General features: G+C 36.3%; 1 protein-coding gene across 1 annotated transcript in view; it reads left to right on the forward strand.

Annotated features, from left to right (window-relative positions):
* The window catches only part of LOC149262244 (protease Do-like 10, mitochondrial), a 176,195-nt gene extending 162,817 nt beyond the window's left edge, over window positions 1-13,378 (forward strand). The window contains exons 7-8 of the mRNA XM_089423761.1: window positions 12,410-12,460; window positions 12,753-13,378. Of these exons, the coding sequence (XP_089279887.1) occupies window positions 12,410-12,460; window positions 12,753-13,034 (333 nt within the window). The 3' untranslated portion in view covers window positions 13,035-13,378. The remainder of the gene's footprint in view (window positions 1-12,409; window positions 12,461-12,752) is intronic.
* The last annotated feature ends 9,060 nt before the right edge of the window (window positions 13,379-22,438 follow it).

A 22,438-nucleotide genomic window follows, 5' to 3' on the forward strand; every position in this document is an offset into this window, starting at 1 on the left:
TGGTTGTGGGCTGACTTTGATGAATTGTCCCATAACACAAATAAATTCATATCTTCATGAATACTTATTGGATTCGGATGATATTTAGATCAATCCTACACCTCTTGGTGAGAGGGGTCCAAGAAAAATATCAGCTGCCATAAATAAGATGACACACATGGAGTTTGGCCCTAGTTGCCAATTTTAACAACTTGGCAGCAACACGCAGTAGCCGTAGCTTCAACTTTGACCAAGGGACTCTGATCTCCTAAAGTAGCCCACACGAGAGAGAGAGAGAGAGTGGGAGAGACAGAGAGAGAGATCCCAAAACTTTGATTCCCTTCCTTCTTGACCAACTTTGCACTCCTTTGAGCCTCCTTCAAATTCGTACTTTTCTCAGCTCTTTCCTTGATATCGAACTTGTGAGAGAGAGTGTGTCCAAATGAATTTGATCTGCGCCTATATATAGGCTTTTGGTGAGGTCGAATTACCCAGTTAAGGCTGACATGTCTCCTTGAGGCCGACTTGGTATGGAGGTTACATAATTCATCTTTGACTAAAAAATAATTCTTTTTACATCATTCGAAAGCCCAAGAAGGGTCTCATAAAAGATACAATGACTCTAATGACTCAATACTAATCATAGGAATCCACAATGGGGACTTTGACTACTAAAATAATGACCCAAGCATGAAACCCATGCGTTAATAAGTCATTGTAACAATAATAAAAATCACTTTTTCATTCTTTTGATAAATACATTTATGAAGACCGAACCTAGTTACATTCTTCAACAATTGTGAGCCTTTAGGATTTGTCATCTAGTCATAAAAGCCAAATTGTGTCAATGTCATGTATAAAGGACCCTTCTTGGGCATGTTACATCTTGTATGAGTCATTAAAATAAGTATGAAAGAACTCCGAGAAAAGCACACGACCTCTCCTTCAAGTCAGCTTCAAAAGGAATAATAATCTCTCCAATTGACACGTCGGCCTAGCTTGATGACAAGTTGGCTTATTATCATGAAAACCTACTATAAATATGCAACTCGACCTCATTTCAGATCAGAGAATTTCAGTCAAGTTCTGAAATTGAAAGAAGTGCGAAAAAGTCAAGGAAAAAGCCTCCCAACTAGCGAAGTGAAGAGAAGGAAGAGCAAAGTCCTTAGGGTTATTTTTGGGTCTGTTTTTTATGCAACCAGCTCACAAAATAGAAGAAAAGATAGATCAACGACTTCAAAATCAGCCTCTTCGAGGGAGCAAGCTCCTTTACATTACACAAATTAGCAATTCTGGGATGATACAAATGACAAGTCCTCCTTTCTATATATAGGAGTCAAAGGGGTCACAATATAATCAAAGCCGACATAACAATAATAATGTAAGGGCACAACAATAACAATAGTGGGATTCTATGGGGCACAATAATAACAATATGGGGACAACATGGGCACAACAATAAAAATACGGGGCTACAATAACGATACTAATAAGGGAACACACTAGTATTATAGGGACATAACACGCCCCTTTTATTCAGAAAAGTGTTGTGCTCAATGCTTGATTAGTTCTGGATGCTTCTGTATAATTTTCTCATCCTCCAATGTGGAATCTTTAGCGGGTAAGTTCTTCCACACTCTGAAATTGATCGATTTCGTAGCTATCGAGTTCTTGTTTCTGTGACTGCTTCAGGTTCCAATATGATTTTTCCTTCCTCGTCAAGTTCTGGCAATATTGTTTGAACTGGGAGCTTGTCATCTATAACCTTTTTTAAGCATGAAACATGGAAAACTGGGTGCACTCGGGAAGCTGCACGAAGCTCCAATTTGGATGCCATAGTACAAATCTTTTGCAACACCTTGTACGGACCATAATACTTTGGTGATAATTTATTATCCTTCTTAGCTTGCTTGTGGGACATTTGTTTGTATGGTTGTAGCCGTAGAAATACCCAGTGAACTACATCAAAACTTCTTTCGTTGCGATGTTGATCTGCCTATTGTTTCATTCTATTTAGCGCCAAAGTGAGGTTATCCTTTAAGAGTTGGAGAACTTCTTGTTGATGCTCGATGTGATCTTCCACTGCTTGAACCTTAAAATTTTCTCTTAAATATGATGTGATGGATGGTGGATGATATCCATAAAGTGTCGTAAATGGGGTCATTTTTGCTACAGTATGGAAGGAGGTGTTATACCACCATTCAGCCAAAGGCAACCATTTGACCCATTGTGTTTGTTTATCAGATACAAAGCAACGAAGATATCCTTCCAAACATTTGTTTACTATCTTAGCTTGTCTATCCGATTGAGGATGACAAGATGAGCTATGAGCTAACCGAGTACCCAGACAGGAAAATAATTCTGTCCAAAAATTTCCAGTGAAAATGGGATCTCTATTGCTTACAATAATCTTTGGGTTTCCATGTATCTTTTGAATTGTTTCCATAAATGCAGTAGCAACTGTACTGGCTTTAAATGGATGAGATAATGCACAAAAGTGTGCATACTTGGTAAGTCTATCAATTACCACCATGATGACACTCTTTCCTTCGGACTTGTGTAAACTTGTGATAAAATCAATTGAAACCTCCTCCCAATGTTGACTTGGAATGGATAAAGGTTGTAATAGACCTGGGGTCTTAATTGTTTCAACTTTATTTTGTTGCAAACCAAACATTCTGCCACAAACTTTTGAATATCAGATTTAAAGCCATTCCAAAATAACTCCTTAACCCTGTGGTAAGTTTTTAAAAATCCTGAGTGCCCTCCTAAGGGAGAGGTGTGCAATTCCATAAGAATCTTTTGTTTAAGTTGGGAATTCTTACAGAGGTATAAGCGATCTTTGTACCAGAACGAATCATGTTTCAGCTAAATGTATCAGATGTACTGGGATCTTGTTGTAACTTTTGAATGAGTGCCCATACTTCTTCATCATTCTTCCATTCATCCCTTGATTCGTTTATCCAATCTGGTTGGATAATGGAAATGGCGCAAAGCAATGATTCCACATCCTCATCCTTTCTTGAGAGTGCATCTGCAACAACATTTTGCTTCCCTTTTTTGTAGATGATTTCAAAGTCACTACCCAACATCTTTGTGACCCATTTTTGTTTCTCTTCTGAAGATAATCTTTGTTCTAAAAAGTATTTAAGACTGTCATGATCCGTTTTTACCTTGAAGTGTCTTCCCATTAGGTAATGTCACCATTTGTTAAGTGCATGTAGTATTGCCAACATTTCCTTTTCATAAATAGCTTTGTATAAATACTTACTTTTAATTGGACGACTTTCGAAAGTAATAGGTCTCTCTTCTTGCATTAAAACAACACCAATTCCATTTCCCGAGGCATCACATTCCACAATAAAGGTTTTTGTGAAGTTTGGCGTAGCTAAGACCGTGCTTCGCACATTGCCTCTTTAAGATGTTCAAAGGCTTTTGTTGCTTCTGGAGTCCATGAAAATGCATCATTCTTCAATAATGTTGTTAGAGGCGCTGATATTCTCCCATAATTCTTAACAAACTTGCGATAATACCCTATCAACCCAAGAAATCCTCGCAAATGCTTTATGGATGTGGGGATTTTCCATTCCTTAATGGCTTTAATTTTGCTAGGGTCTACCTTAACACCTTCATATTCCACCACTTATACTCCAAAGAAACATTTGGAGGTTTCTGCATATAATTGTTTCTCCTCCAATAGTTTGAGCACCCTGTCAACATGTTGAACATGATCCTTCCAAGACTTGCTGTAGATTAGTATATCATCAAAAAATACTAACACAAATTTTCTAAGGAAGGGTTTGAAAATGGAATTCATCAAACCTTGAAATGTAGAAGGTGCATTAGTAAGGCCAAAAGGCATGACCAAAAATTCATAATGAGCCTCATGAATTCTAAATGCTGTTTTCGGAATGTCTTTAGTCTTCATTCTGATTTGATAATATCCTGAACGAAGATCCAACTTGGTGAAGTAAATGGATCCATGCGATTCATCCAGTAATTCATCAATGACAGCAATGAGAAATTTATCTTTAATAGTGAGCTTGTTGAGCTCCCTATAATCCGGACACATGCGCCATGATCCATCCTTCTTGTGCACCAATACTACTGGAGTAGAGAAAGAACTTTGACTTGGTTGAATTATACCAACCTCTAGCATTTATGCAACCATATATTCAATTTCACTCTTTTGGGCATAGGGATATCTGTAAGGCTTGATGTCTGGAGGAACACTTCCTGGAATCAAATGAATAACATGATCATGATCACTAATAGGTGGGATTCCTTTGGGATTCTCAAATACCTTGGAATGATTTTCCAAGGCTTTTTGGAGATCTAGAGAAATAGACGATTTCGATGTGGGAACCTCTAGCGAACATAATTGTGCAATTACGCCTCGTTGTTCTTCTTTAGAAGCTTTGTCACGCCGTTAGAGCTGAGTTTCCGTGCGATACCCCTTAATTCAACTTCCTTTCCTTCCGAAAAAAAGTTCAAGAAAAGTTCTTGAAAATTAAAAGCTATCGTACCCAAAGATTGTAGCCATTGGACTCCTAGTATAGCATCAGTGCCACCCATTGGAATGGAAAGCATTGGACTATTCAATACATATTTTCCCATGGATAGCTTGATATTATGGCACTCTCCAGAGCAATTTATGGTTCCTCCATTTGCAACCATCACTTGACACTCTGGTGTTGGATATAGGAAGCAATTCAATTCCTTGTCTATGTTACAATGAATAAAATTATGGGTACTGCTTGAATCAATCAACACTATTACCTTTGTGTTCTTGATATGTCCTTCTATCTTGAGAGTTTGAGGAGTGGTAATTCCGGCCAATGCATTATGAGATATGGTTAGATTCATTTCTTCTTTCTCTAGGGTTTGTTCCTGGTGTATATCCTCTTCTTTTGACGTTTCTTGTTCCTTTTCTTCCTTCTCTTCACAATCGAAGTAAAATAATTTATTCTGAGCACACTTATAACCTTTAGTGTATTTTTTATCATCATTGTAACAAAACGCTTTTGCTCTTTTTTCTTCCAATTGTTGTTATGTCAACCTTGTAGGTTGTGGAAGGCGAGGGGCAACAACACTTCCATCTTTATAGTTGTGAGTGGTAGGATTCCTTCTTGTCATAATTTTGCTTTCAATTTTTCTTGCTAACATGAATGTCTTCTCCAATGAATGAGGTTCCCAAGGCGAACCTTATGTTGGATGTTATCCTTTAAAGTCCCTATGAACACATCAATCCTATGCTTCTTTGGAATATCTTTTATCCTTATATTCAATTTTTGGAAGTCCTCAATGTGCTCCTTCATTGAACCCTTTTGTTTGAGATTTATCAATTGGCTAAAAAAGGTGTTGCTTTTTGTATCCTCATAATGTGCTATCATTTCTTCTGTAAAACTTGCCCAAGTGACAATTTGTTTACGAGAGCAAAGCCATTGATACCATACAAACTGATTGGGTTACAAATATAAAGTTGTAATGCGTACCTTTTGTGTGTTTTGTACATTATGGAGATCAAAATATTGCTCCATTTGTAGTATGCATGTTACGGGATCTTTGCCATCAAACTTCCTTATATCGATCTTTGGAACATGGTGGGTCTTCAATCCAACATTAGAGTCTATGGAATCATGATTAACATTTCTTTTGTTCTCATCATAAGTTTCCTTTACTACGCTGTCGTCATTAGTAAGCATTTCTTGTAGCAATTTTGTCAAATCTATCTTCAAATCTTCCATGTTGCCTTTAAGTTTTGCTTCTATACCATCCATCTTAGCTTGCATGCCATCCATCTTAGTTTCCACGCTATCCATCTTAGCTTCCATGCCTTTCTTTAAACCATCCATCTTAACTTCCGTTACTTTTTGTGAGAGTGAAAATTGTTGCACTTGGTCTCGTAATTTTCATATATCATTTTGCATTTCTTCCTCTTCTTGATGAGTCATGGTAGGGATTTCAGGTTGCTTACTAGGTGTTTCCATTTTCTTTCTTCGAGGCATCAATTAATAATAATTATGTCTCACTATGCCCTTTGAATCATTTCAAACTAATTTTTCAAACCAAATTTTTGCAAATTGAAAGAAAAATTACACACCTTTTTTCGCTTAGTAGGAGCTCGATATTGAATCTGTGTACCTTTGTAATTTCGGATCTCTAAGGTCTGAAATTGCGTCATGTGGTAGCTTTCCGAGTCCTCTTTCGAACCCCACCAGTCTGATCAATATTGGATTCTTCAGGAAAGAGCTATGCTAGATCTCCCACGATGACCTGATTATATACTGGTTCAGTAGAGTGGACTTGTACGACCTGCCATGTGTCCCTGTTTTGACCTTCGGACCTAAAAACGATACACAGAAAATTACAGTCTGTCCTCTTTCTGTAACTTACGAAATTTCAATCTGATGCTCAGAGTGAAAATTATGACGATTTCCCCAAGGCCACCTGTTTGGGATGTAATTCGTGAGCCTGCAAAAACCTTAACTTCCTTGGATCATATCTCCAAAAATATAGCGAGAAAAGATCTAAAATTCGGACCTGAGGTTCATCAAGATTTCGGCTCAAATGGGTTTTAATTTCAGCTTTTGAAACATCATAGAAAAAAAGGTATAGTGAAAATGCCACGATGATTTGTTTGGAGTAGCGAAAACCCTAGAATCCAAAGCTCTGATACCAAATGTTATGCAACCAGCTCACAAAATAGAAGAAAAGATAGATCAACGACTTCAAAATCAGCCTCTTCGAGGGGGAAACCTTCTTTACATTACACAAATGAAAAATTCCGGGATGATACAACTGACAAGACCTCATTTCTATATATAGGAGTCTAAGGGGTCACAATATAATCAGAGCCAACATAACAATAATAATGTAAGGGCACAACAATAACAATAGTGGGCTTCTATGGGGCACAATAATAACAATATGGGGACAACATGGGCACAACAATAACAATAAGGGGCTACAATGACAATACTAATAAGGGAATACACTAGTATTATAGGGACCTAACATTGTTTTAAGGGCTGTAAACCTCCACACGTGCGAGAAATTTCTGTTGTTTATTGCAGGGAGAAGGCTGAAGTATTACAGTCACAGTAAGAGAATATTTTGGGTGAAGATCAAAGAAGATATCAAGTTGAGTTGTCAAGTAAGCAGTCTCCTCCTAAAGCAAAAGGAATCAAGGTCCCAAAGTTGATTCTTCACACGTAGGAAGCTAAGAAGTTGCAGGTCTAAAGGAAGCTGAAAATCTGAAGTATAGCTGAGGTACAAAGGAAGGCAAGCAGTTGGACCAAGTGTTGACTTGGGCACGAAAGAGAAGCAGTGAAAGGATCTTGTGTCTTGGTCTTGGAGAGGCAAATAGGTCAAGGGTCTTGGTTTTGGTATTCGTTAATTGAAGTCTCTATAAGAAGAAGAATTTTTTTGGGTTTTCCTTTCAAGTGGGAGGGGTTTTGGCCTTGGCTGATAGCCTACATTCTGTGTCTCTTGTCTCTTTATGGTTTATGCATTGGTTATTGTTAAGAATAACATTATAATAACATAAGTAAAAGAAGATTGTAATCTAAGAAGTAAAAAACATTCACAAGCAGTTACTAATAATAGAAGACAATTCACCTAATCTTGATGCACTAGATTTCTCAACAAGAAGATGTGAAGGTTTGTGCATTTAGCTATGAAGAAGTTTGGCTACATAAAGGTGTTTGATGAACCACTTGATGACATGTTGGATTCAACGCTGTCAGAGAACCAGGAAGGTCGAAACTTGTTATGATGTGATGCAGACATACGCCATGAAGCTACAACGTATCTCTGCAGAAGAACAAGTAGTTGATGCATTGATGAGTATCTTTGACAAGCTTAGGCTTTTTTTTTTTTTATTTCTCCCTATTTGAGAGGGAGTGAGGATCTCCTCCATGGTTGAAGAGGACTGAGGGTGGACACCATATTCTCCATGTGTCATGCACTATGGCTAGGACTAACAACCGTAAGCCTAGTGAAGGCACTGGTAAGGAGAATGGTGGATTGGATAAGCATCTAGGACCGATATTCTTTGAGGATTTGTATCCAAGATAAGAATAGTCCCGAGGACTGATATTCTTTGAGGATGTGTATCCAAGATAAGAATAGTCCTGTGAGGACATACTTGGTGAACATCTGGATGGGGTATGTGCCTAGAGAGGCGGTGGTGTCCAAATTTATGCCTCCCAGCATTGTGCTCTGATCTAGTGGAGAGATAGAGCTTGTTAGTCAAGGCCTTGCTATTTTTGACAATGTTGGTTATGTTGATGCTTATCAATCCAAAATCCTTTCTTATGAGAATATTTCAACTTGAGAGTATCTTGTTGTGTCATTATGAATACCTCCCTAGTTAAGAGGGAGTGTTGGAAATGTAACTAGTGTTTGTCTTGATAATATAATTCAAATGTACTATTGATATATTTATTATATTAATTTATTCATTATTATTTTATTTTAGTCAGAGCATGTTCTTCATGCTTATAGGGTTAATTGAGTCAGAGATAAAGAAAATGTATTTGGGTCAAGTCCCTTTTGGACTTTTTGTAAAGAAAAGAAAAATAATGTTTATTGAGTCAAAGCCCACCAAAAGTTGTCAAGTTGGCCCTCCTTGGGAAGAAGTTGACCTGGGCGTCCAAGAGCCACCTATTTGACCTCCTGGCCAGATATATATAGAGGACAGTTCGATCACTTTGGAGCACATTCACTCATCATCATCACACATATCTTCCGCACCTAACTAATGGAGAAAAGGACAAAGTAGGAGAGAAGGAAGCTCACACATGTGGAGGAATTTCAGTGAAAAGAAGGCCGAATTTTGGAGCTTATTGCATGCCCAAAATTTCAGGGGCCGAAATTTCAGGAGTTGACCAGATTTGGGACAGTTTGACCATGTTTGACTTTGACTTTGGAGGTGACTTGGAGGAGGGTTGGACTTCACATTTTGGTGGCAGTTTTGGGTCTTGGTCTTGGTCTTGGTCTGGATATCTCATTTTGGTCTGATTCTATAAGACAAGGATTTTTGGATTTGCCCTCTTGTGGGGGTTTTCCCTGGCTTGGAACCTAATTTCTAGTCTCTTGTCTTCTGTGCATTATGTTCTGTATGTTTTACTATTGTGTAATTGCTTGATGACATAAAAAAACAAGCAAAAACTAATAACAGAACACATATCAGTCACAAGTAATTACCATGATAAGAGATTCTATCATCTAACAGAATTTCAACGCTCCTATGGACTGAATTTAGATGCTTGTTCTAGTTGGTCTTCAAATCTTAACCTACTCCAGGTCATTTTCTCCAAATCAAACTTTTAGCCACAAAACGCTGGCTGAAAATAAAAATTTGCCGAATAAACTTTGATGTTATAACCCTTGTGCCCATGATCTTCTCTTCTTTAGAGTTTCTCATGCCCTGATACCATGTTAATTTCTGAGTACCAGGTTCAGATTTAAGTTTCCTATAACTATTTTATCCCCAGAAATTATTTTAACTCAGCAAATAAATTTTATGTTGTAAAATAAAATTTGAACACTATAAAACATAAATACTCTGGTACTTTGAACTCATAAGTTAGCAGTGGAATTTTGTAGAAAATCAGTCACAAGAAACACAATGAAATTGCCCCAATCAAATTTCCCTTCATTAAATTCCTCTCTGGAAAATTATTGGCTCCCTTACCAGGGAAATTGGCACTAAAAATATATATAAATTACAGTAGAAATACGATTTTTCCAGAGGAAAAAAAAAATTACAGTAGAAATAAACTTGGAAATGTTTAGAAAATTTCCAGCAGCAACAATCTCCTACACGTGCCAAATCACCCTACTCGGTCTTTCACATGTGGCTGATCACTGTCTCTGCACTCTAGTAAATTCCGCTGCTCTTTTTCTGTGTCTTTAGCTTTTCAAACCTGAAATTAGCTCTCACAGGTCTGCTGGAATCTCTCCAAATGAATGTCTTGATCCTCACCCTTAGGATCCTTTTAGAATTTCAAATTGAGCAAAATCCTTGACCCTCAATCTCCAAAGTGATAGACGGCTAGGATTAAATCTTAACCCATTTAGATCGATGTTTGAAATTAGATTTAAGTCACCGAAGGAATTAAATATTTATCCTTGGAGAAATTTGCTCAATTAGCCAACATTAATCAATTAAATTAATTAATGTGCTTTTCCCAAGTTAGGAAATAAATCATATTAGCTGTTTGTCTCAAAGAACCACCTAAAGGGGACTTCTCCTGCATGCAAGGCACTAGCCTATGCAGAAGAACTTTGAAAGCTACATAATCAACAGAAATGTGTTATATTTTTTGCATGGTTACCCCCATGTGCCCAAATCATATGTATTGGGGGTTCTAGGGTGGAGCCCTCGTTTTTTTTTTAGTTTCCCTAGTCTTCTTAAGAATATACATGCATCGTTTCACTTCAAAGGTTTAAAACTTGCACCTTTAAATTTCATTAATGCTGAGTTATAGTGATCCTAAGAGATAAATCATGATCCCAAGCAATGTTTTAAAACTTTGACTCCAGCTCCGACTTGGCCGAGGGTCGACTCCGACTCTGACTCCGTCTCGGTATCGACTCGGCCGGCTCGATTTCAACGACTCGGCTGTTGTAAAAAATACATTAAATATTTATTTTTTGTAAAAACACATAATTTTAAAGATTTTCATTCATGTTTCCAAACACACAGCATTAGAATATAGATAGAAGACAACATATGATCAAAGTAGGCTCATGAATATATCCATTATATCAAAATGGCACCCATTGCACTGTCCAATACATACACGATGATGATATAGAGATCAAAACAAAAACACATAACCAAGGAGGCTATAAATGGCCTCTACAACAAAACTCTGTGACCAGTACCACTGGCTACTGCTAGAGTTGCCAACATCATCTGGCTCAGTGTTACTTGGGAGCGGGAGCGAAAGCGGGGAGCGAGAGCAAAAACGGGAGCGGGAGTGACATTTTCAGAAGCTCCCAGTTTGGGAGCGAATCTCGGAGGAGGTTGACAACCAATGTCACTAACATCAAGGTACATAGAGGGATTGGTTCTCTTGATTAAATACGAGTTCCATACCCTAATACATGACAAAATTCAATGGAAACATTGGAATCCCCCAATCCTGAAATCCTGAAAAACTGATAAGTTTGCTGGATTTTGAATGAAATCTAAAATTCTACTTTCTCCATATGAAATCCAATGAGGCCGGAACCACTCTCAAACATCCTGAGTCATTTCATGGTAATGTTAAAAATTTAAGTAAAAGGATGAAAATGAAGATTAAGGAGAATGTCACTAATTACCATGAAATTTGAATAGCATATCAATACTAGGAGAGGGGAATGGACCCCAAAGACCAACAAACCAATTAATAAAACCCTTTGGAGTCCCCCACACTCAAAAAAAACATAAAAACATCAAAAAAATTGCGTTTTTGGGGGTTCATTGGCTGCTTTCCTTGACCCGGTTAGGTTGATACAGACTCGGCCGAGCCGGCCGAGTCATGCAATGACTCGGCCGGCTCGGTATTAACTCGGTTGGCCGAACCGGTTCAACCACCGAGTTGAAATTTTTTTGGCCGACTCGGACCAACTCGGTCGAGTCGGTTCCGAGCCGGCCGGGTTTAAAAACACTGATCCCAAGAGAAAATCTAATCCATCTCATCTTATTCTGTTTGTCCTCCCCACCTTGACTTAGCAAAGAAACTATTCAATATTGGCAATGCCACAAAAGTCATGTTGTATTCTTGGATTGTGATACCGTAAGCACCAGTTGGGATGCTGTACAATGTGGACGAACATGTCATGGTGACTCGAGCATCCCTTTTCATGTATAACATTTATAGTATCTTAATTATGTTTGAAATCTCCCAGTAGCTTAATCAAGGCTTGTTAACTTCAGTTCACATTTTGAAATTGTGTAGGACCATCCCACATTTTTTCCTTTATCAGTTAGCATGGAAACTGCTTTTATCATCATCTTCGAATTGTGTGGACAGTTTTTTCAGACAAATTTGCAGTCAACTTTGCTATTGATCAGTACATAGTTGAAATCTCAGGTCCTTGCTTTTTTATTGATGTTGTCTAATAGAGAGAATGGGTTGCCTTGCACAAGTGCAGCAGATTTTGTAGTAGAATGTTCAATTATGTTAGAGTGATTAAAACTCAAAAATAAATCGAATATACTGTCTCCTTATTGGTTTTGACTTCTATACTCTCTTTTAGTTTACGTTGACAGAGATATTTACTTATATTGGATGATTTTGAAGTGAGAAATACGTATTTGATGTTTGGCTGAAGTGCAAAAGCAAAATATAACCCATTTTTTCTTTACGTTTTAACCTCATTTTAGCAGTCTTACTAATTATAAAATCTTGTTGTATTATTATTTTCACAGGTCTTGATGGATGATATTAATGCAGGATATGAGCGCCTGGCAGAGTATCAGGTTTGTTTCCGGTTTAGCAGAACTTAAATACGTGTGGTTTCCTAAATCTATGGTGGAATTTCTCTATTACCTCAAATCATTTTTGTGACGTGGGGCCAACTAGTTTTCAGTCGAAAGAAATATTCTTCTACTGTTTGTTCTGTTGTTGACTCGCATAAAGAAATAGCGTTGTGAGTTATGTTTCTTCCCTTCCATATAGGATAAATGGAACAGAGGATATAAGAAATGAAGGAATGACAAAGTAAACACTTCAATTTTCAGAGTTCTAAATGATGATGTCATTTTTTGACAGGTGAAAAAAGTGAATGGGGTGGAAGTTGATAATTTGAAGCATTTGTGTCAGCTAGTAGAAGGTTGCACAGAAAAGAGCATCCGTTTTGATTTGGATGACGAAAGGGTGGTCGTTCTTAATTTTCAGTCAGGTAAAGATGCAACGTCTCGAATATTGACACGACACAGAATTCCTTCGGCCATGTCTGCTGATTTAATTGAAGTCGCAAAGCAAGAGGAAATGGAATGTGAAGAAAGCCCAGATGATTCTCCTACTGAACAAGCTGTTGCTATGACTCGTTAGGTTCTTATATTGACAATGGGCTGTGCTTCTTTTCAAGATGGTAAAGTAGTTTTCCTTGTCATTGATGCATTGGCAGGGTGCCTCAATTTTATTAAGCCTAGGCATTGGTAAATGCAAATATTGTGAAGATTAATGTCTGGGAAATAATACATTGCCCACCTGGTGAAGAATAGCAGCACTGATGTGCCTTTCATATTATATCAAAGTACATGAGTTATCTTCTGTCCAACAGAGTTTCTATTTTAGGAATGAAATCTGGTCTGCCAGTATGTGGTGCCGGGTCTAGAGGAACGGAATTATGCAAACTCATGCCAATTTTCTATTCATTCTCACCAACGTTGACATGCATGGTGGGTTCGTTTTTCTTATAATGCGGACTAGGCTGCACTTTGTTGTGCAGATTTTTTGTGTTTTGTAAAAAAATATTTTCCAAGTATTAAGGCTTGGTGTCGTAAGATATTTCTTTTGAAATGATTACGATCAAGTCATTCTCAGAGGGACACTAAGAAATACGGAGAGTTTTATCTAAAGTGATTACAGAGAATTGAGCTTGTCTCGCGATCGATCATACCTTGGTGATTAAGAAATAGATTACCTATAGGGGTAATAAAAAATCATCATTCCCGTTTTCTGAACATTCTCATAACTCTGCTGTCGAGAGAATTTATCATAGAGACTAAACACATATTATTTTACCAATTTTTTTTATATGAAAATCAAGATGTGCAAAAGTGTGTTGTTTATGGCCCTGTATGACCTATTTGAAAAATTTACATGAATGTCTTTCCAGAAAAATGCCTGGTTAAGTGAGAGGAAATCCTTGCTAATCAGTAATTAATCTCAGCTGCAAGGAAAGGGATATCCTAACAACATACTGCAAATCAATTTATTAGTTTAAGTAAAAAATATTTATCCTCACATCTAAAGGAGATGAAATATAAACATAAATTGACCTCGAATAGATCTACATCAATAAACTTGATTTTTATAAATTGGACTTATACCCAAAGAGCCCCTACGCTGAGTTTGAGACAAAATAGGTCGATTCTAATTGAATATGTATTTTTTCTTAGTCATGATAAAACTGGAGCACACGTGAATTTCTATTATTAATAATTCATATTTGGATAAGTGGTTATGGCAAGCACTGGCAGATCTATATGGTTTCCCTCATATTTCTCATGCATCTACGAAATATTCATTCCTTTGGTGGAGCGGGCAAAAGGAATCCTGGAGGCCCATAATTATTATCACCCTCTGGTGCACATGGAGATGGAGGAACAATATAATCTTTAAGGACAGAATAGAGCCTTTCATGGGAATTCTTCAAAGTATTGTTTCTCTCTATGACTCCTTACCGGAAAAGCCACACAAGCGAAAGAAGTCTAATCATAATAAGCAAGAACATGATCTCAAAATGCTTCCAAGAGCGTACTTTGACGGAGCTGCACAAAATAGCTCTTGTGGTTGTGGGGTTCACATCATCATGGATGAAAATTTACAATATCTCATCTCCTGGAATGGGGGAAAGGGGTCCAATTGCAAAGCTGAGGGGATGGCTCTCGGGGGTCTTCTAAACTTTTGCCTTTCTTTAGCATACAGTCCGTTTCAATCTTCGGAGATTCCAAAGTCATGATTGATCATGTTCTGGGAAGGAACCATATCAGTAATCCTCACCTTGCAGGCTGGATGGACAGAATCATGTTTTGTGGAGGAGAATGGAAGGATGCTCCATCCAGCACATTTTCAGATCACAGAACCAGCAAGCAGACATCTTATCAAAGGACGGTCTTCTATTGGAAACAGGTATCTGGAACATGAATGTAATATCTGATGAGGAAATCTTCTATATCCAGGAATTTTCCATCCCTGGCTCTTAATTTCAGTTTCGCTGATCCCAGGTATGCACTGTTATTTTGTCCTTTTTGCTTCCCTCCTCCCTGTTGAATATTTTCGGTTTATGTATGGTCGAAGCATGATGTGAAAATTGTGAAAATTTTGAACAGTGCTGTTTTGAAAAATTTTTTTTTTTTTGTAAAATTTTTGACAGCTCAAAAGGCTGTCTATCTTCACGGACATATTATCTTTTTTTGCTGGGATTATGCTTCCCATCTCATATACATATTTCTGGCAAAAGATTGCAGATTGCTCTTGCTTCCTATAGCCTTATGATGTGCTATCAGTTCATGTACTTTCTGTTCATTATATATCTTATATAATATAATTATGCTTTTTTCGTTCTGAAAAAAAAAAAGTGGTTTGGCCCCTTAGCATACAGCTTTATATTGCCACGTCTAGTTAGGTGTGATATTATTTACCTTAGGTCTTATCACATTGTTAAATTTTTGTGCGGAAAAGTTTTAAAGATTTCTACATTTGTGTTGGTTAGTTGGGTTTGTGAGTTTTGCTTTTTATGTTATAGTGTCTAACCAGTTGTATTTATAAATTGCATGATAGATTCATTGTATTGGCATGGACGGTTGTGTATTGAAAATGATCAGTTGTGTATTGAAAGTTAAGAAGTTTGTTCTGATGGTAGTTTGTTTGCATATCGTTTAATGTCTTTTATTAACTAACTTTTTGATTTCATATCAAATAGTGTTTTTTATTAACTAGCTCATTGATACATTGGCTTATTGTGCTTTTTATTAGTGCTAAAAACATGTGATTCCTCTTTGGTGGTCACATTTTCAAATGTGCAGGGGGATATGGTATATACACTTTTGTAAACTAAGGGGTCAAATTATTGTGGAGGGGTTACCCTTGGCCCACTAAAAAAGAGGTTTCATATGTGTAGCAAGATTGTGACTTTAAAAATCAGATGATTATTATTATTGTATTGTGACCTTAACTGGAAAATTTGAAGAAAAATTGTTTGATTTGGAGCAGTTTATGCAGATAACCACTAGGGTGTAAAAATATCTCATTTGCATAGCACCACTAAAAACAACTAGTAAATGATGGAAGCTTTGGTGTAAATATATCTCATTTGCATAGCATCACCACAAACAACTAGTAAATGATGGAATCTTTAAAATGACAGTCATCTTCAAAAATAGTTAGTTGAAACTACCATGAGAAAAATAGAGTTAAAAAAGAAAGATAGAATTTGAATTTTAAAAGCTTGGTATAATTTCAAGAATATGTAGAAGCAATATATAAAAAGAGGCACATCCCAAAACCTCTATAATTTAAGGAATACACAAGGAAAATATATAAGAAGTTGGAGGACTTTGACAAACCAAGGTAACACATTAATTTCATCTGAGAAAATGAGATTGCATCATGAAAATACCTAGAAAATGTTCAAATCCCACAACTAATATAGATATATTCTAGTTGGTATAATAAAAATCAAATGGATTAATGTGAAACATCCATTTGACAAGGACAATTAAAATAATAAAGAAAACAAAAAGAGGTTGGCCAAATAGATACAAAACAATGAAGAGACGGTATTGTGTATAATAGAAATTAGGGACCAATTTAATGTAGTCAAATGGTAGAAATTAGGGACTAATTTAATGTAGTCAAATGGTAGAAATTAGGGACCAATTTCAAGTGGTCAAAGATGTGGAACGCATATGAAGGATAAATGGGAGTAGAACTGAAGTGTTAGTGCTTAATAAAAGTGGGGATATGATTAATCAATTAAAGAGATAAAGTCTAAACAAATGGTATAAAAGGTTTACTTCTAGGAATCTAGAAAGTCCATACAAAATGATGATTTTTTCTTTGTGATCATATGATTTGAATGGTCCTCCCAAACATGGATATAAAGAGAAGATTACTTTTAACAAACTAAACTCTCCTCAAATGATAAAAGCCCATATGCAAAGATATTATGGTAGTGGATTTTTTTGAAAAGGTTGTAATTGTAAAACTATAATAGCCAATAGAACAAAGCACACAACTTAAACACAACCATTAAGTATGAGATACTTTTAATCTTGAGAAGATTATATTTCTTTTTGTCAAGAAAGATGTTTACAGGCCTAAATTCTGAAAAATATATGCTTTGAATCTATTGCCTAAGGTAAGTTGAACCATAACTCCTTTGATAAGATATTTGGCATTTTAGGAAATCTGAGGTCTCAGATGGGTCCTTAAGATGTATTTTCGGAAAAAAAATTATTTAGCAAATAAACGATAGCAACATTTGGAAAGCCCTTCAAGTTTTCTCTTTTCCAAAATGTTGACATGGGCACAAAATTGCCATTTGTTATCCTCTCGGGTATCTCAAAATTTTGGCAACTATGTAAATACATGACCTATAGAAATTGCAATTATTTAACATGTACGTTTTCTAAAATGTTAATTTGATATTGATGCTAATCAACATTAGTGGGATTCAAAGGCTCTGTCCCTTGCCCATTGATGCCCAAATGTTTTTTTCTTCGAAATGTGGTGAAAGGTTTTTCATTCTTATTTTGGATTCAAAACATACACATCATTCCAATGTAGTGTCTTTCATTCCCTAGAATCCACAACTTGCAAAGAATTACAAAGAGGTTTTAAGAAGGAGCTCAAGGTGTTAATAGGAGCCCAAGGTATTAATGAAATCAACTTTGACATCAAATATCACATAGCTATATTCAAAAAAGAAAATCTTCATTGTTTGTAAACAATGCCCCAAACATCCACAATGAGATTGGAGACACTATACCACCAACCACATGGTATATATCATGAAATCATCAACCCGTTGGTAGTCACCACAAGTTTTTCTATATATATTCACGTCCATGAACTTAGAATTATTCCCTTGAATTTTAGTGCATCTCTCAAAAAATCATATATAAGGTTTAGCCAATTATGAACATGAGAATTTATTGATTGTGTGGTCCTTTTTCTTCATTGTTTTGAAATGTGATCCCTAAAGAATATATACAGGAAACTTTCCATCAAACACATTCTTAGTGGTTGATAGTCTTATGCCCCTTTATATGGTCTTATTTCCAACTCAACGTTTTTTGTTTGGATGTTTTATGATGATATGCTTTTTAATTATTTATTTTTTGATATATATTTCTAGTGAAGATTTCTAGGACTCCATATTATATTACAACTTTATTGAGTATTTATTACATGTTGGTCTCTTTTTATTGCTTATTTCTTTAACGTCTTGTTAGTAAGAATATTAAGCCCCATACAAGCCCTATGTTAACCCTAAAATCCTTTATTAAGCCTTCGATATTGAGTTATTACATGTATATTGTTATTTTGTTGTGCATGCCAAAACTTTTGATATACCCTTTGTCTCCTATATATATATATATATATATATATATATATATATATATATATATATATATATATATCAAGGAGGCCTAGTCTTATGATCATAAAATCTTGTCTTATACATTGTATTCATTGTGAAAGGAGGTTTCCCCCTTTAAATGTACTACAATTGTTGGTTTCTGTCATTCTTAAGGCACATTGTTCATAACGTTTGGTATTATAGAATACAAACTTAGGGTTTTAGTGCTTCAAAGGAGACATGTCATTTTCGCTATATTTTTTTGGGCAAAATTTAGATGATGACATTTTGAGACAATTGAGAAGTGACGTCGAAGTATATTTGGTCTAAATTTTAGATTTTGTTTCGTTATACTTCTGGAGATACACCCTATGGAAGTTAGGGTTTATGAATGTTCTTGAAATCAATTTCAAATGAGAGACCTTGGATTTTTCGCTATAATTTATTTTTGGACAATGTTATGAAACTTTTAAGAGATTGATGATAGATTTCAAGGTACAACCAATACAAATTTTGGATTATGTTTCCTACAAGTTTGGAGATATACTTTGTGGATGTTAGGGGTTGTGCATAATTTTGAAATCAGTGTCAAATGAGTATTTTTCGATTTTTTGTTATATCCCAAGGGGGTTTTAGGTTATGAACTTTTCAGGGATTTGCAGAGACATACTAAGATACCTCATGTAAAAATTTCAAAATAATATTTAAAAACTCAGACACATGGCACAATATGCAAGTTTGCTTATGGGAAGAGGCAAAAAATCAACAAGTTTTAGAAAAGTTACCATAACATTCATCTGGCACATCAAATTTTGGTCAAACCTCTAGAATTGTATAGAAGACATATCATAACATTACAAACCAAAATTTTAGATTCAAAAGGGCTCAAATTTCAGAGATATATTGAGACAAAGATTAACCATCTAGATAATCTAAAAATTAGGGTTTCGAAAGATACACAACTTACAATTGACATAACTTTTGATTGGAAGACCCATTTTTGGGAATTCAAACTTTGTGATAAAGAGGAGAAAATAGAGAATTATTATTTACTTACATGGATATTAAGGTTGCTTGAAAATTTACTTCACCACTTAAACCTCCGAAAAACTCATCCATGACTCATTAAGTCAAAAGATTTCTAGTACCTTATATCCAATTTGGAAGGCCAATTGTTATAGGTGCAAGCTTAGTACAAAAATGTGAAATAAAGATGGAGGAAAACGAGGAAGAATACAAAACTTAATCAAGGAATAAATACAAAAATCCATGAATTCCATGGAAAAACTTCTCTTAAAGAGGCTTCCTAAAAGAGAGATAGAAATCCAAGGAAATTGTAAAAATAAAGGGAACGATTGTGTTGGATTTCAATAACATATGAGGAGTATTTTATCACAATTAAAGAACACAAATATTGAATCATATAACCATAATCATGATTTTTCACTCCAAGATTCACATCATTAGGGTTTCAAGTCAACACCAAGGAATTGGTTTATTTTGAAAATTGATATGAGGAGGTTTGATAGTAACAACTCTATTACATGGACATTCCAAATGGAGCAATACTGTGATATACACTAAGTGACAACATTAAAAAAGGTAAACATTGCATCCACATTTTAAGAACATAATCAATTTGCATGGAATCAATGGCTTTGTGAAATGAAAAGTGATTCTATTTATCTTGGTCCTTTTCTTGTAGAGGAATTGATAGCACATCATGGGGATATTTAGATCAATGCATTCTTTACTTAATTGGAAAATCTTCGAGAAAAAAGGTCTAGTTATAGAGCACATCCAACAATTCCAAAAGTCGAGTCTTAGGGTAAAGAACATTTCAAAGGTTATTTTGTTAGAACACTTTATGAGAACTTTAAAAGAAAACATCCAACATGAGTTGTGTCTCTTTGATCCTAAATCCTTAGAACATGTTTTCAGTTTGACAAGGAAAGTCGGAAATAAAAATATGGTTACTAACAACTATAGAGAAAATCATGCTCATTTTTCTAACCTTACTCAATCGACAATGTGGACACCTCAATAAATAGAAGAAAGGAAAGTAAAGGGACTATGTTTCAGTTGTGAAAAGTACAGTGAGGGGCATAGATGTTATGATAATATATTATTCTACATATACTATGAAGAGGAAGAATATCAATAATCAGAACCATCACAAGTTATAGAGCTAGAAGAAACCACAAAAATATATTGTTATGCACTGGCTAGCACTAGTGCTCCACAAACCCTCAAGATAGAAGGATATATCAAAAAGAAAAAGATAACAATGTTGATTGATTCTGGTAATGCCCATAAATTCATCAATTAGTAAAATCTTCTTAATTGCTTTATATATCCAACACCAAAATTTCAAGTAATGATTGCAGATTGATGCAACATAAATTGTTCATGGAAGTCCCATAGTATTAAGCTACATATGGGGAAGTATTTGTTGGACAGTTCAATGATTGCAATCCAAATGGGTGGCGCTAATGTTGTATTCAAGGTCCAATGGTTACAATCATCGAGAACAATGGCCCTTAATTTAAAAAATATTTTCATGATATTTCCCTCAGAAGGAAAGGAAATTGAGTTTAGAGGTATCTAGGGGAAACCCTCTAAAGTGATAATTTCTAGTAGCATGACAAAATTATTAAAAAAAGGGACACCATGGTGTAATTAAACACTTGTGTTCATTAGATGTTCAAACATCTATATTCCCTGCTCCATTTGATCTCTAGAAAGATATTAACAATCATTCCAAGGTATTTGGAGAGATGCTTAAGAGTATTCCACATGCTTGAGATCATGCCCAAACTATTCATTGGCAACTTGGAACTGTACCACTTAACATTAGGCCTTATAGGGATCCATAAGCACGTAAGAGTGAGATTGAGCATATGGTTCAAGAAACGTTAGAAGCTAACATCATTTAAGCTATAAGCTGAAGTGCTTTATCTCCACTATTGGTGATGGTTATAAAAAAAGATGGTTCATGGTGTATGTGTCCAAATTAAAAACATCTCAAGGAAATGACAATCAAAGATAAGTTTCCCATACATGTCATTGATGAATTATTTTTTTTTTCTCGATAAAGGCTAATTCTATTAAGTAAAATATAGTACAATCAAGAGAAGCAAGAGACCGGCCGACCGGAAATGATGGATCCATCAACCTCGGTCCCGGAGGAAAGATTCAATCTCAGAGCTACATCAAATAACTTGAGAGCAAAGACTGACTAACTGACTTTTACCCCACAGGGGCAGAAACTACAACACAGTGTTTTTTCCCTTTCTTTTTGTTGACTTTTGTCCAGCCATCATGGGGAGAATGAGCTAAAACAACTTGAAGACTGGAATTCTCTATCTTCGGGAGCTCCTTTTCTGATTCAAAGGAGGAAGTCTCATGGGCGCGTTTCTGGGAGATTGCTGTGACATGGGTGTGCCCCTTAGTATCCGTGGGCGGATCCATCGGCTGAGGCGCCTGGTCCGGTTCTGAATCGCTTTCCTCATCCTCCGAACTTGGGGAGCTAGAGCTCCCTGCTGGCGGCGGAGGACAGGGAGCCCAACGCTTGGGTTTGGATTTTGCGAAGATGCCCTTTTTCGTTCTTGCTGTCAGCGATGGGCAGGAGTTCTGCAGGTGCCCTGTTAGGTGACAATGGCGGCATCAGAAGGCAGTGTTTTCGTAATCTAGAATCTGGGTCCAAACAGAGTCATTGATCTTGAGATTGATTTGCTCTGGCAGTCCTTTGCTTAAATCAAGCTCCACACATATTCTAGCATATGTATAGAGACCTTGCTGTTCCCTCTCGTAATCTCCCATTAAAAAGCAGCCCAAGGTGTTGCCAATTTGCCTGTATACTTCTGTGCGCCACAGGTGTATTGGGAGATTTGGAAGTCTGATCTAGATAGGGGCTTTAGTGATGACTGCAGAAGCTGGGTCAAAGTCTGGGAACCATGGAGTTAAGAAGAGGCCTGCTGAACCCATGAACCAAGGGACTTCTTCTAAGGCCTTTTCGTAGTGCTCGGGATTATCGAACAACACTATGAAATATCCCTTTGCACAGAAATAAACCTTGCAACGGTGAGTCCAGTTTTCCTTGATCCAGTCATAAAGATCCTTTGAGCGTGGCCAGAGCCCATTG

This window comes from Pinus tabuliformis, chromosome 6, assembly GCF_031772625.1.
Source record: "Pinus tabuliformis cultivar Carrire ecotype Pingquan chromosome 6, CPIR1, whole genome shotgun sequence".
In the NCBI taxonomy this organism is placed as follows: Eukaryota; Viridiplantae; Streptophyta; class Pinopsida; order Pinales; family Pinaceae; genus Pinus; species Pinus tabuliformis.